This window comes from Budorcas taxicolor, chromosome 19 (assembly GCF_023091745.1).
Source record: "Budorcas taxicolor isolate Tak-1 chromosome 19, Takin1.1, whole genome shotgun sequence".
Taxonomy (NCBI): Eukaryota; Metazoa; Chordata; class Mammalia; order Artiodactyla; family Bovidae; genus Budorcas; species Budorcas taxicolor.
In genome coordinates, this window is record NC_068928.1 from 30,229,504 (window position 1) to 30,244,012 (window position 14,509).

Consider the following 14,509-nt stretch of genomic DNA (forward strand, 5'->3'; position numbering starts at 1 on the left):
CACATGTGTCTCCTCAGACAGTTCATTTCCGAGTGTTAGACAAGAGCCCAGTTTTGGGCCCTGGCAGGGGTCCCCCTTCCTGCAACACCTTCAGCTATGTTTCTTAGAAAAGTTTATAAATATCTTCATATAGATTTGAGTGTTTCTTATCGTTACCTCTATAGGGAGTTTTAAATTTTTTATTCCTATATAAGGTTTTTTATTATATATATATAATGAAATATATATATTTAAAACAACTTATTGAGCTTTATTTTATGTCAAAAATGTTACCCATCCAAGTGTATAATTCAATGATTGTTAGTAACTTTATCAAGTAGTATAAACATCACCATAAATCAGTTGCAACAGTTTTATGCTCCTCAATAAGATCCCTCATGGCCATTTATAGTTAATCCTTATTCCCACCCACAGTCCTGTGCAGTCACTAATCTATTTCTCTCTCTATAAATTTGCCTATTTTGTACATTTCTTATAAATGGAATCTTACAGCATGTGGTCTCTTGTGTCTGGCTTGTTTCATTTTATGTGATGTTTGGGGTTTTTTCCTTGTAAAATATGTGTCAGTAATTTGTTACTTATTATCTCTGAACAATAATCCATTTTACAGATAATGACATATTTTGCCTATCCAGTTATCTTAGGTAATTTTTAGTTTGGGGCCATTACAAACAATGTTTCTGTGAACATTTGCATGCAAGTTTTTGCATGGACATGTTTTAATTTATCTTGGGTTAATACCTAGGAGAGGAGTTATTGGGTGGTATGGCAGTTTTATGTTTAACTTTTTGATAAATTATTTTCTGAAGTAACTTGATTGTCTTATATCCCCACCAGCAATGTGTGAGGCTTCCCATTTCTCCACATCCTTGACAACATTTATTATTATGTCTTATTATTGTAGCCATTCTAGTGGATGTAAAGTAGGATCTCATTTGAGTTTTAATTTGTATTTCTGTAATAATGATATTGAGCATGTTTTCATGTGCTCATTGGCTGTTTGTATATATTCTTTGGCATAATTTCTGTTCATACCTTTTATCTGTTGTTTGATTGAGCTGTTTGTACTCTGACTGAGTTCTCAGGCTTCTTTGTATATTCTGGATATATTGCACATGTGTTTGCAAGTATTTTATCCCAGCCTGTTGCTTATCTTTTCATTTTCTTCATGGCATCTTTTGAAGTGCAAATGTTGTTAATTTTGATGAATGAAATTAAGCAAAGATGTCTTAGTTACGACACCAGAAGTATAGTCCATGAAAGAAGAACCTGACAAACAGAATCTCATCAAAATTCAGTTGGTCTTTGTAAATTTATCTCCTATTCTGCCCATCTACTGCCTTGCAGTAAAAATTGTTTAAAACATTCCACCAAGGACCTCAGTCCTACAACTGGTAAAGCTTAATTCGGCCAAGAATTCAAATGAGACTGGAAGCAGGTTCTTCCCCAAGAGGGTCCAGATAAGAGTCCAGTCCACTGGTTCCTTGATTTTGACCCTGTGAGACCATCAGTAGAGGAGCCACCTGGATTCCTATGTATAGAAATGAGATTATAAATGGGTGTTTTTTTAAAGCCTCTTTGTGTGTGTGTATAGCAATAGGAAATGAATAAAACAGCTGTGATTTCACCAACTCTAAGATTAGCCAAACCACATGGCTAGAATAGCCTCAAGTCTATTCATAGCTGAACTCAAGATACAGCACCTTTGATATTTTCTTTGATCTGCCATTTGAATGACTGTATCAAAAAAAAGGGAAAGCTACATTTCCTGTATTTATTATCTTAACAGATAATAATAATAAAAGTGGATCAGCTTTCTACTTTCCAAGGCACTGTCTTATCTCTTGTCTCATCTTGTCCTCACAAAAGCCTGGTGGATCAGATAAAAACAAAGCCGGTAGACATCACTTGCCCGAAGAAAAAAAACCGACTTTAGCTCAATACTAGGAAGGCCTTTCAAACAATTAGAATCAACCCACGGTGGAAGGGGCCAGCTTCTAAAATAATAAACCATGTCTTACTGGAAGACAAGGCTGCATGACAGTATTTGAAGGGTTTAATGGGAGGCAGTGTGGCATGGCCAAGCCTCTGAGATCTCTTTTAACATTAAAAATCTGTCTTCCAGATAGGCAAGCAAACTAAATTAATGCATATTCATGTTGGGGTCACCAGTCAGTGATTCCTTGCCATTTTCATAATTGCATTTGTTTTATTTTTGTTTATTTTAAAGTTTTTTTTTTTTTTTTTCAAATGTGGACCATTTTTAAAGTCTTTACTGGATTTCTTACAGTATCACTTCCAGTTTTCTTATGTTTTGGTGTTTTGGCCAAGAAACATGTAGGATCTCAACTCCCTGACTAGGGAGTAAACTCATGCCCTCTTGCTTTGAAAGGCAAAGTCTTAATCTACTGGACCACCAGGGAAGTCTCTGCAGTTGTTTATGAGGCAGCAGATCTATCTAAATTCCTTTGTGCAAAGAAAATCCTGTGTGATAGACCCCCAATGACACATTTTTTCAAAGGCACCAAAGTTTATTAACCTGTGCGGATTTCACAAAGGCTTTGTAGTAGAGGCAAGCTTTAAAGTTAGTATGTCTGACTCCTGAGTCCTTGCCTCAAACCACAACAGCGTGATCTGCCCTCTCAGTAGGAAACAGGAGCAGATTGAAGCAGCGACTTAGACATTTAAAGAGATGGACAGTCTAACGAGACCACAGACAGAATCTTGGAGGAGGAGTGTGTGCTGGCCCAACGTAATTCCAGTGCCCCCCACCCCTCCCCAACACACACAGAGGAGAGGAATACTCTTTCCTTTCTTTGTGTTTTCCTCATGGCCCAAGCTAAAGGCCCACTGTCCCTGCCTTGGTTACTAGAACTCCTTAGACAGCCCAGCTTCCCTCCCTTAACCTCAGTCTTTTTGCGTTGTGCATGCCTGCTCAGTCATGTCCAACTCTTTGTGACCCCACAGACTGCAGCCCACCAGGCTCCTCTGTCCATGGGATTCTCCAGGCAACAATACTGGAGTGGGTTGTCATCTCCTCCTCTGGGGGACTCTTCCCAACCCAGGGATCAAACCCATGTCTCCTGTGTTTCCTGCATTGGTAGGTGGATTCTTTACCACTGAGCCATCTGGGAAACCCACAAATCTCAATCTATCCATCTGTGATATAAGGGGATTGGATTAGTTGATCTCAGAAATTCCTACCAGCTCCAGAGTTCCTGTTATTATGGGCAATTATATATATAAAAGGTTGGGAGAGTTGGCTGGGGGCCAGGATTCCCCTGTCCAGGCAGTTGCCTTTCATCCTGGGGATACTCAAGGCTATAGCAGGCCCTCAAAGGTCTGGAAGAAGCCTGAGACTAGCAGAGATGGAAGGCCTTGGGTCCAGTGTGGAGACAGAGCTCAGCCTAAGAGCATAGGTTTGGTTAAAGCTGCACATAGAACTCTGAAGATGTAGCTATCAGTGTTGGAGAGAAGCATTGCCAAGTGATCACAGTGACTGAGGAAGGTGAGGTGGGACCTAGCTTTTCACCTTAACCCTGATTTGTCTTCCCACGTGGCTCAGTCAGTAAAGAATCTGCCTGCAGTGCAGGAGACTTGGGTTGGACCCCTGGGTTGGGAAGATTCCCTGGAGGGGAGAGCATGGCAACCCACTCCAGTACTCTTGGGTCACAAAGGGTCGGACATGACTCAGAAATGAACACTTTCACTTTCTGACTCCCCTCACCTTCTGGCCCACCTCCCAAATCAGCAGCTGAAGGGCTTCCCCCATGCCTCAGTGGTAAAAAATCTGCAGTGCTGAAGACATGAGCTCAACTCCTGGGTCGGGAAGATCCTCTGGAGAAAGAAATGACAACTTACTCCTGTATTCTTGCCTGGGGAATCCCATGGACAGAGGAGCCTGGAGGGCTACAGTCCATGAGTTCGCAGAGTTGGATGTGACTTGGTGACTAGACAACGACAGAACAACAACGTGGTGCAGTTGCATGAGCCCAGCTCCCCAGGGGTTAAAGTCAGCCAGCCCATCCCCACCTCACCCCATTACACAGGAGAACTCCAGGCAGAACAGCAATTCTGCATTTTCTCCCCACCCGGCAAACTGCCTTCCTGGGTTTCTTTGTCAAAGGCTGAAGTAGCTATGCAAATTTCACACCGAATTAAAGGAGAATTCAAGAACTCCAAATCTTTTCAAAGCAATTTTGGTGGCAGTGGAGGTGCAGTCACCATCTGGTGAGAAAAGTGTTAAGTTAGAGATCCTGGTCAACTCTAGCATCAGATTCAGAACCAAAGAGTTCATTTCAGAGACACCTTTTTCCTTAGACAGCACCCCGCCTCCCCACCAATCTAGACTGCAGGTTGAGAGCCTCTGTATTGATTTTCTAGGTATTAAAAAAGCCAATGCCACAGTTTTAAAAGCTGAGATACAATTTACATGTCTTAAAGTTCACCCATTACAAGTGTACAAATCAATGATTTCTAGTACATTAGACTTGTGCAGCCGCGATCACAATTTGGCTCTAGAATATCGCTGTCACCCTGTTTGCAATCAGGCCTCACTCGCATCACCCTCCCTAGGCAGCTCCTGATGTGCTCTCTCTGTGTCTTCTAGACATTTCATAAGTGGAATAGTATGGGATCTTTTGCATCTGACTTCCTTCATTTTAATGTTTTTAAGGTTCATCCATGTTGTATGTGTCAGTGCTTAATTTCACTACTTTGTTAAATAGCATTCCATTACACAGATACATTGCATTTTGTTTATTCATTCATGGTTGATGGACACCTGAGTTGTTTCCAGTTTCTTATTGTTATAAATATTGCTGCTTTGAACATTCCTGCGTAAGTCTTTGCAGGATCTTTTGGTTTGGGCATTTGAACTCTCAATTGCAGCATGTGGGATCTAGTTCCCTGACCAGGGATGGAACTCGGGCGCCCTGCTTTGGGAGCACGGAGTCTTAGCCACTGGACCACCAAGGGAAGTCCCTTGTTATTAACTCTTGAGTCAGCTCTTTGAGGCTTAGGGGGAGACCTGGGAGACTAAAGCAAAAGCCATTTATCTTAAAGGACAGGGACACAGGGACTTGTGTGTACACGGTAGAAGGGACAAAGGATTGTTCGGGATCCCTTTAATAAGGCATGAAGTCCATTCATGAGGACTCCACCTACATGACCTAATCATCTCCTGAAAACCCTGCCTCCTAATACCACAATCTTTTGGGGGTTAAGATATGGTTTCAACATATGGATTTAGCAGAGATACTAACATTCAGACCACAGTGCTGAGCAAGTGAGAATACCTCTTCACAAATGAACTTAAAAGTACTTGGGCTGGGGCAGTGGGGAGGACGGTGAGAAGTGAGCTAGAGAAATAAGCGAGGGCAAGGTCAAGACAGTCAGGAAGGTGCCATTTAGAAAGCTCCTCCCACAGCGCAGAGGGGAGCAGACTGGTGGGGTCTGGGCTTTCCTTTACCGAAGCTGCATCAAGCCTCTTGTGGCCTTGAAGCTCAGTCCTGTCTCACTAGGACCACCTCCTCCACCTTTCTGTGTCTGCAGGTGTTACATCACCCTCACCCAGGCTCTGCACCTCACCATGAGCGGGGCTCCCGCAGGACCTGCAGGCACAGGCAAGACAGAGACCACCAAGGACCTGGGCCGGGCGCTGGGCGTCATGGTCTACGTGTTTAATTGCTCCGAGCAGATGGATTACAAGGTACAGGCCCAGACTTGTGGGGCTGGGGCTAGGTGGTGGCCCAAACCATTGATCAGCTTTATCCACGCCGCTCTGGCCAAGCTCAGAGACCCAGATCAGGAGGTCTCTGCTTCTTCACAGGAGACCTGGGGACCCTTGGCCCCAGGAGCTGAGTCACCTCCTGTTAAACCTCACCACCATGGAATCCACTTCCACTAATGAGTTCTGCAGCCACAGATGGGTGACTTCCCCTCTGGGACCTTCCTTCCATCATTTGTAAAATGAGGGAACTAAACCTATCTCCAAAGGCCTAAATTTACTACTTGACCCAGAACCACAGAAAGGCTCATAAGTGGCTGATACGAAAGTCTTCACATAAAAGCCATAGATGTGCTCTTCTGTAAAAGTGGGCATTTTTCTAGAATTCCTCGAGGGCACAGTACTCTACAGGGGCAGATTTGGCTTCTGAAGACAGACTAGAGTAACCTCTGTTCTTTTTTTTTTTAACTTTTGGCTGCACTGGGTCTTAGTTGCAGCACATAGGTTTTTCTTGCTGTGGTTGCATGCAGAATGTGGGATCTTAGTTCCCTGACTAGAGATGGAACTCCCGTCCCCTGCATTGGAAAGCAGAATCTTAACCCCTGGACCACCAGGGAAGTCACAGTAACCTCTGTTCTTAGCAAGAGATACATAAAAGACAAGTGCAAGGCTAATATTCTTCATTCAGGCACTCTTCATTTTTACATTATTTTAATATCAAACATATTCCAGGCGCTGTGTCGTAAAGAAAGGCAAGGGAAACAAGACAGCCATTAGGTCACCTCTTAGCAACATTCTGCTCACAGCTAGACCTCATATAGATTCTTTGTTATTAAAGCATAATAATAGATTATCTCACTGTCTCTTTTTTTTTATTGTGTGTATTTTTGTAGACTGTCATAAGTCCCTTTTGAAAATAGGATGGCATTTAAATAAATTTAGGGTAGAAAAAGAAAATAATTACATTAAATAGATCAAATATTTATAGATATAAATGATGTGATATATTGATTGCAAAACAAATTCAATTTTAAAATAGTTTTAGAGACTGCAAGATAGCACTTGCAGTTACCCCATACAGAACTCTTTAAATGAGATTGATCTGCTGCAACTTTAATCATTTCTCTTGTATATAAAATTTTGCTGCACAGAGTTGCAGAATCCTGTAGCACTATATTTTCTCATAGAAAGCAGAAAAAATGAGGATTCAGGCCCAAAATAGCTGTGCTCCCATAGTCTATGCACTAAATTTTAATATGGTTGCTTTTATTGATGAACACATAAAGATAATGTTTCTCTTTAAGCCAGGCTGGAAGAAGAAATATTTCTCTCCCTTTAAAGAAACAAGCTAAGCTTTAGGAATAAACTTTCTAGATTCTTCTCAAGTTAAGCAATGGCAGCATTTCTGAGATAAACATATTCTCCCAAGAGGAACATTCTGGAGGACACACTTATTTAGATGTGGAAGACCTTGGATATTGACTGAAGAAGAAAAGGCATATTTCTTAAAGTCACACCTGACACAGGGAACAGGAAGAGATGAGTTGGCTCCATGGTCAGAGGTCACTACAGTCATTTCACTCAGTCCTTTCAAAACTTGATTACTGAACCCTGACCCCACCAATTCCTCTAAGAGTACAGGATGAGAGGACGAGTCTGCTCTCAATTTGTTTGAACCATGTGAAAATTCAGCCATGTGTGTCTAGTCTAGACACAGATCAGATCAAGAACAGTAAGTATAACTGTAGTGGTACACAGCAAAGGTAAGGTGACCACTTCCTGGACACCAGACATCCTTTGTAACCAAGCAGCCTCACTAAGTAGTGTCAAACCTCCTCTTCCCTTTCTTGTTCAGCTACTCAGATAGAGGAATGGAGTGATGGGCAGATGAATAAATGGAGATGGAGAGATAGATGATTGTTTGATCAATCAATAAATAAATGATAGAGAGATTGATGCTTCCCAGCTGGTACTAGTGGTAAAGAACCTGCCTGCCAATGCAGAGATGTAACAGACGTGGCTTCCATCCCTGGGTGGGGAAGATCCCTGGAGGAGGTCATGGCAACACACTCCAGTATCCTTGCTTGAAGAATCGCATGGACAGAGAAGCCTGGCAGGCTATAGTCCATGGGGTCGCAAAGAGTTGGACATAACTGAAGCGACTTAGCATGCATGCAGAGAGATATATAGATTAGATGTATGCAATAGTTGTTGTTGTTCAGTTGCTGAGTCATGTCCAACTCTTTGTGACTCCATGGACTGCAGCACTCCAGGCTTCCCCGTCCTTCACCATCTCCTGGAGTTTGCGCAAACTCATGTCCATTGAGTCAACGATGCCATCCAACCATCTCATCCTCTGTTGTCCCCTTCTCCTCCTTCCTTCAATCTTTCCCAGCATCAGAGTCTTTTCCAATGAGTTGGCTCTTCCCATCAGATGGCCAAAGTATTGGAGCTTCAGCTTCAACATCAATCCTTCCAATGAATATTTGGGATTGATTTCCTTTAGGATTGACCAGTTTCTAACCACTGGTCTTTAAGGAATCAGGAGTTCTATAATAAAGGGGATAGAAAATTATCAATACTTAGACATGTAATGGTAAGCCTAGCATGGATGGTAATTTAATCTCTGTACATCTCTTTGCAGTCTTGCGGCAACATCTACAAGGGCCTTGCTCAGACTGGTGCCTGGGGCTGTTTTGATGAGTTTAATCGAATCTCCGTGGAGGTCTTGTCAGTGGTGGCGGTGCAGGTACTGGGGACAGAAGTTCATGGGAGCACGTGGTCTTCATGCCAAGCACCGAGGCCTTCCGCACCCTCATGATTTCACCCCCTCCTCACCTCCCCCCTGTTGGATTTCCTCCATCCGCCTAAATCAGGCATGGGTGCAGCACAGGGTATCCACGGGGCCCTACCAAGGGGAATCCATTTACTGGCCTTGATTCTCCATTTCCTCTTCTGTAAAATGGGAAGAAAGAACATCCATGCACCTGATTCTTGGGGTTGAGGAAAGGCTCAGCAGGATGGCAGAGCCCAGCTCCTTAGAAAAGGCACAGAACTGTCTGTCATGAATACTCACACCTGTGGTGTCCCAATGCAGCACCTAGTACTAGAGGTTACCAACAAGCTGTCTCCATGTGTCCCTGCAAGGAGCCAGGGGACAAAAGGGAAGCAGTGAGAGACAGATAGACCAAAGTCAGCAGAGAGTTCATCTTGGGCTCCAGAGATTAAATGACCAAGTTCCACATATAGCTGGGATTGTAAAAGAAGCAGGTTCTTGTAGAGTTAGCCAGACAAGGCGGGGGAGAAGTGGTTATGTGTGTCAGCTCTGAAACCACACTGTTCACTTCTGGTCCTGCCACCTACTAGCCATGTGCCCTTGGGCAAGTCAATATCTCAAATTCCACATCTGTAAAGGGGGTTAATAATAGTACATACTTGATCTGGTTGTAATAATTGTTGAATGAGTTAACTTAAAGCCCTACACATAGTAGGCACACAATAAATGTCAGTCTCTGATATGATGGTGATGATGGTGGTGGCTGTGGTAATGGTGGTGGTGGTGGTGACGGTGATGGTGATGGTGGTGGTGGTGGTGGTGATAGTGATGGTGATAATGGTGGTTGTGGTCATGGTGATGATGGTGGTGGTGGTGATGGTGGTGGTGGTGGTGGTGATGGCAGTGGTGATGGTGATGATGGCGGTGGTGGCGATGATGATAAGGGTGATGATGGATGATGATGGTGGTGGTGGTGGTGATGGTGATAATGGTGATGATGATGGTGGTGGTTGTGGTGATGGTGATGATAATGGTGATAATGATGGTGGCGGTTGTGGTGATGATGGTGGTGGTGGTGGTGGTGGTGGTGATGGAGGTGGTGATGGTGATGATGGTGGTGGTGGCGATGATGATAAGGGTGATGATGGATGATGACGGTGGTGGTGGTGGTGATGGTGATAACGGTGATGATGATGGTGGTGGTTGTGGTGATGGTGACGATAATGGTGATAATGATGGTGGTGGTTGTGGTGATGATGGTGGTGGTGGTGGTGGTGGTGATGGCGGTGGTGATGGTGATGATGGCAGTGGTGGCGATGATGATAAGGGTGATGATGGATGATGATGGTGGTGGTTGTGGTGATGGTGATGATGGTGATAATGGTGATGATGATGGTGGTAGTTGTGGTGATGGTAACGATAATGGTGATAATGATGGTGCTGGTTATGGTGATGATGGTGATGATGGTGATAATGATGGTGGTGGTTGTGGTGATGATGGTGATGATGGTGATAATGATGGTGGTGGTTGTGGTGATGATGGTGGTGGTGATGGTGGTGGTGATGGTGGTGGTGATGGCGTGGCGATGATGATAAGGGTGATGGTGGATGATGATGGTGGTTGTGGTGATGGTGATGATGGTGATAATGGTGATAATGATGGTGGTGGTTGTGGTGATGGTGATAATGGTGATAATGATGGTGGTGGTTGTGGTGATGATGGTGGTGGTGATGGTGGTGGTGATGGTGGTGGTGATGGTTATGATGGTGGTGGTGGCGATGATGATAAGGGTGATGATGGATGATGATGGTGGTGGTTGTGGTGATGGTGATGATGGTGATAATGGTGATAATGATAGTGGTGGTTGTGGTGATGGTGATAATGGTGATGATGATGGTGGTGGTTGTGGTGATGATGGTGATGATGATGGCAGTGGTGGTCGAGGTGATGGTGGTGACGATAAGGGTGATGATGACCATGGTGGTGGTGGTGGTGATGATTACTATCACTATTACTTGAACCCTGAAGGAAATGGGTTGAAGAAAAGTAGAAGGTTGGAACACACAGGACAGGGAAGAAGGGTCTACTCCCTAGTCTCGCCAGTCTCCTCCACACCCTTCACTCCTTCTCAGCTGGCCCAGGTCCAGGCTGTCTTAACAAACTTAGCATCCTAACTGATGAGGCAGTGCCCAGCAGCCACTGTCCCCAGTGTATAACAGACACTGAACTTGCCTAATTTTGAAACTGCCCAACACAAGGGCAGTAATGAGGTCTCCAAGAACAGTTTTGCTTCTGGAGTTAAATGAAATCAATTCAGCCTGGAATTCCCTGATGCTTTCACATTCTCATCCAGGAATATATCTGAGGACGCATTCTCAAGAAAGTGGTCTGACAACCACCTGGGCAAAAGCTGAGCTACTACTGTTTAAAATCATAGATCCCAGAGGGGAAAATTGCACTGTGTTCACGCCGCAATCCAGGTTGGCATGTTGGTGCAGAAGCCGCAGCAGCTGTGACAGCTCCCCCGCCCTCCGCTCTCCTCCCTGCCTCTCCTCCTCTCCACTCCTCGCATGTCCATGTCCCTCTTCCCAGTAACTTCTACAAAAGTGAGCATGCCTCAGTGTCCTCGTAGGTGGAAATTTTCATTTCTCTGTCAGATTGGTTAAGCAGAATTACGTATCCAACTGGGAGAGGTAAAGCAATTCCAAGAACAATTACTCTGTTATTTTTTAAACATTTACCATACTACTTTCCTTTTTTCTGGAATTTTGCCACTACTGTAGCAATCAGTTCCCTAGGCTTTGGGTTATATGGGCCAGCCATTACCCTGCGCCTCCAGCTTGGGTCCCCTCCATGTTCCCTGGTCAGGTGTCCCTGATACATCCTCCTTTCAATAGATTCGAGCCCTGACTGTGTGTTGGGCTGTGGCTGGAAGTGGTTAGACACAGCAGAGCAGCTAGCAGGGGCTCTAGAACCCAGCACAGCAGTGTTTCTAAAATGCATGCGCTGAACAGATAAATGCTAGTGTCTCAGAGCTAGGGGAGCTCCCGTGTAACACCATTTATAGAGGAGCCTAAGGTCTAAAGTAAAAACACAGAAACATTTTTTAAAATGTAAAATGTGATGAGTGGGTTCCACTTCCCAAAGAAAGCAGACTTCAGTCTTCCCCTGCAGAGAGAAGCATGGAGTGAGCCAGGCAGGGTTTTTGATTTTGATGTTTTAATTTTGTGTTGGGGTGTAGCTGGTTCACGTTGTTGTGATAGTTTCACCCCACATTCCTCATTGGGTGATGAGGGCAGTGACGGGCCCCAGGGCAGAGTGGTGCTGTGAGCACCCTGGGAACCAGCAGAGTCTGGGCTGTTTGGCCAGCGCGCCGGGCTCTGGAGGCCACCTCGGCCAGAATGCGTGGACATTCTGTGCACGGAGAAGAAGTTTCAGTCTCAAGCTAATTGCTGCGAGCTCAGCAATTCTGTCATTAGAGCTTCACTTGGGAAAGAAGCCGAATCCCAGTTGTGGAACCGCTAGGTGTTCTGGCAGAAACCGCCCTTCTGGACACTGAGAGCCTCACCCGTGGGGGACGGTCCACTGCCTCCAGTCCCTCTTCCTGCCTCTCTCCGTCTCTCTGTGTGTCTGTCTCTCTGGTCCAGCTGTCTGTCTGTCTCTCTCTCTCTCATAAGTGTTCCAGTTCTGACTCTCTCTGCACCTCTCCTCTGTCTCTGTCTTGTTTATGATCCAGCTGTTCCTCTCTCCTATCTTATACACACTCCAGTTATTTCACTCTGAGCCTGTTTCTCTCTCTTGCTTCCCTTTGTGATCAGCTCTGTTTCTCTCCCTCTGCTTCTCCCTCTGGTATATGGCCCAGCTCTCTGTCTCTGTTATTTATAGTCCAGCTCTTCCCCTCTCCTTCTCTCTCATATACACTCCAGCTGTTTTGCTCTCTGTCTCTTTCTCTCTCGCATACATATTCAGACACACATCCCTGCAGCCCAACCTCCACGGAACCCTTGACTGTTCTAAACACCTGAGCACAGCTGATGCACATGAGGTTCATTCAGAACCTTTCACTGGCCCCGACTTCCCAGTTCTGCAGATGTCCTAGGGCCTGGCTGGACAGGGAGCCCCTTTTGCCTTCCCTCCTTCTGCTGCTGATCATTTTTGCACACACTTTCCCAAAGCAGCAGGTGTGGAAATAAATAGGTGAATTTCATTTCTGTCTCTGTTTCACTGCTCTAAGAATGATCTAGAATCTACATCTGACCAGGTCAAGCTTCAGCTTAAATCCCCTCCAGCTCCAGACCACATTTAAGAAAAACTCTTATCTCTTTAGAAAGACATGACTAGCCCCTGGGCATCTGGCCCAGCCTCCCTTTGCCACTGTGGCTCTTTCCTCTCCTCACCAGACACCCCATCCCTGCTGGACTCACCTCTACAGGAAAGGGCTGTTCTAGAAATGTAGTTGGGGGAGGAGCTGAGAGAGTTAAGACCAGAGAAGGACCACACTGCAGTGATAGAGAACAGGTTAACAGTTTCCGTGTTAGCTGCTGTTGTTGAGCATTTGTGTGTGTGTGCTAAACTCCTTGTGGACTTTATTTCACTTACTCCTTAGAGCAAGCCCAGGCAGTAGGTCCTGGTGTTCCTTCTTTCCGTCTTGTAGTAGCTGAGAGCCCAGGCTCCAGAATCCACAGGCCTGGATTCTGATGCAGATACCAGCACTGAGCAGCTGTGGAGGGCTCAGCAAACTACTCCCCTCTTGGTGCATCCAGTTCTTTACAGAGAAAGAGGATGATGGTAGTAAAGAGCCCCCCTCAAAGGATCCTGGTGGGGATCCCACGACTTAATCCAAAACTGTGCTTAGGACAGCAGTCAGTACGGGGGGAGGAAACCAGTGCTCAGAGCTGTCCCTCTCCAACCTTTTAGACGCCACATGATAGGCATGGGCATGGGGCTAGGGGTGGCCAGATTTCCTTTGGACATGCACCCAGTGCCCATTAGTAAAGGGTCCAGAGCTCAGGCCTCAGGCCTGTCCTTCAGTGTGACCCTGGGGTCCCAGCCTTAGCCACCATCCGACCCCTGGAACACAGAGGGGGCATTTTCCCATGACTTGTTCACCAGGTAAAAAGCATTCAAGATGCAATTCGAGACAAGAAGCAGCGGTTCAGCTTCCTTGGAGAGGAGATTAGCTTGAACCCATCTGTGGGCATCTTCATCACCATGAACCCAGGCTACGCTGGTCGTACAGAGCTGCCTGAAAACCTCAAGGCCCTGTTCAGGTGAGCATTCACTCTGCCCTGGGCATACAAGGACCCCAGAGAGAAGCTTCTTTATTCTTTCCACTGAAAACATATGACATCTATGTTAGAAGAAATGTAAAACATATATTAAAAAGTAGGTTATATAAAACACATTTAATGCCACCAGCAGTAAAATGATTTTTTTGCCGAATTGTGTTCTGTTCTTCTTTACAGGCATAGGATTTATGCACAGTTTTGCATTGTTTTTTAATTTCATAGTTTATCATAATCCTATCATAAATAGTTTCTTCTTCTGTTAGATATTCTTAAGAAATCTCATTTCATGACTGTGTGTTATTCTATCAAGTGCATGGTCTGCAGTGTAGTTAGCAAGTCCCCTGTAGTTAAACGTTAAGACTGTTTCTGACATTTAAAGTAAATTTATGCATCATGGTAAAATATACATAAGTAGTTTTCTTGTATGCATGATTATTTTCTTTGGCTAGGTTCCCAGAAGTGGAATCACTGAGTTAACAGGGAGAAACATTTTTAAGGCTCTCGACACACGCTGACAAGTTGCTTTCCACAAACAGTAGTGCCGAGTGACACTCCTGGAAACGAGGCATGGTTGCTGTTCAGTGGCTCAGTCGTGTCCAGCTCTTTGCAACCCCATGGACCACAGCATGCCCAGCTTCTCTGTCCTCCACTATCTCCTGGAGTTTGCTCAAATCCAAGTCCATTGAGTCAGTGATGCCATCCAACCATCTCATATT

At 45.0% G+C, this 14,509-nt stretch overlaps 1 protein-coding gene across 1 annotated transcript in view; it reads left to right on the forward strand.

The window, feature by feature from the left end:
- Positions 1 to 14,509, forward strand: part of DNAH9 (dynein axonemal heavy chain 9) — a 286,201-nt gene that overhangs the window by 101,145 nt on the left and 170,547 nt on the right. The window contains exons 27-29 of the mRNA XM_052657972.1: positions 5,554 to 5,710; positions 8,373 to 8,477; positions 13,618 to 13,775. Of these exons, the coding sequence (XP_052513932.1) occupies positions 5,554 to 5,710; positions 8,373 to 8,477; positions 13,618 to 13,775 (420 nt within the window). The remainder of the gene's footprint in view (positions 1 to 5,553; positions 5,711 to 8,372; positions 8,478 to 13,617; positions 13,776 to 14,509) is intronic.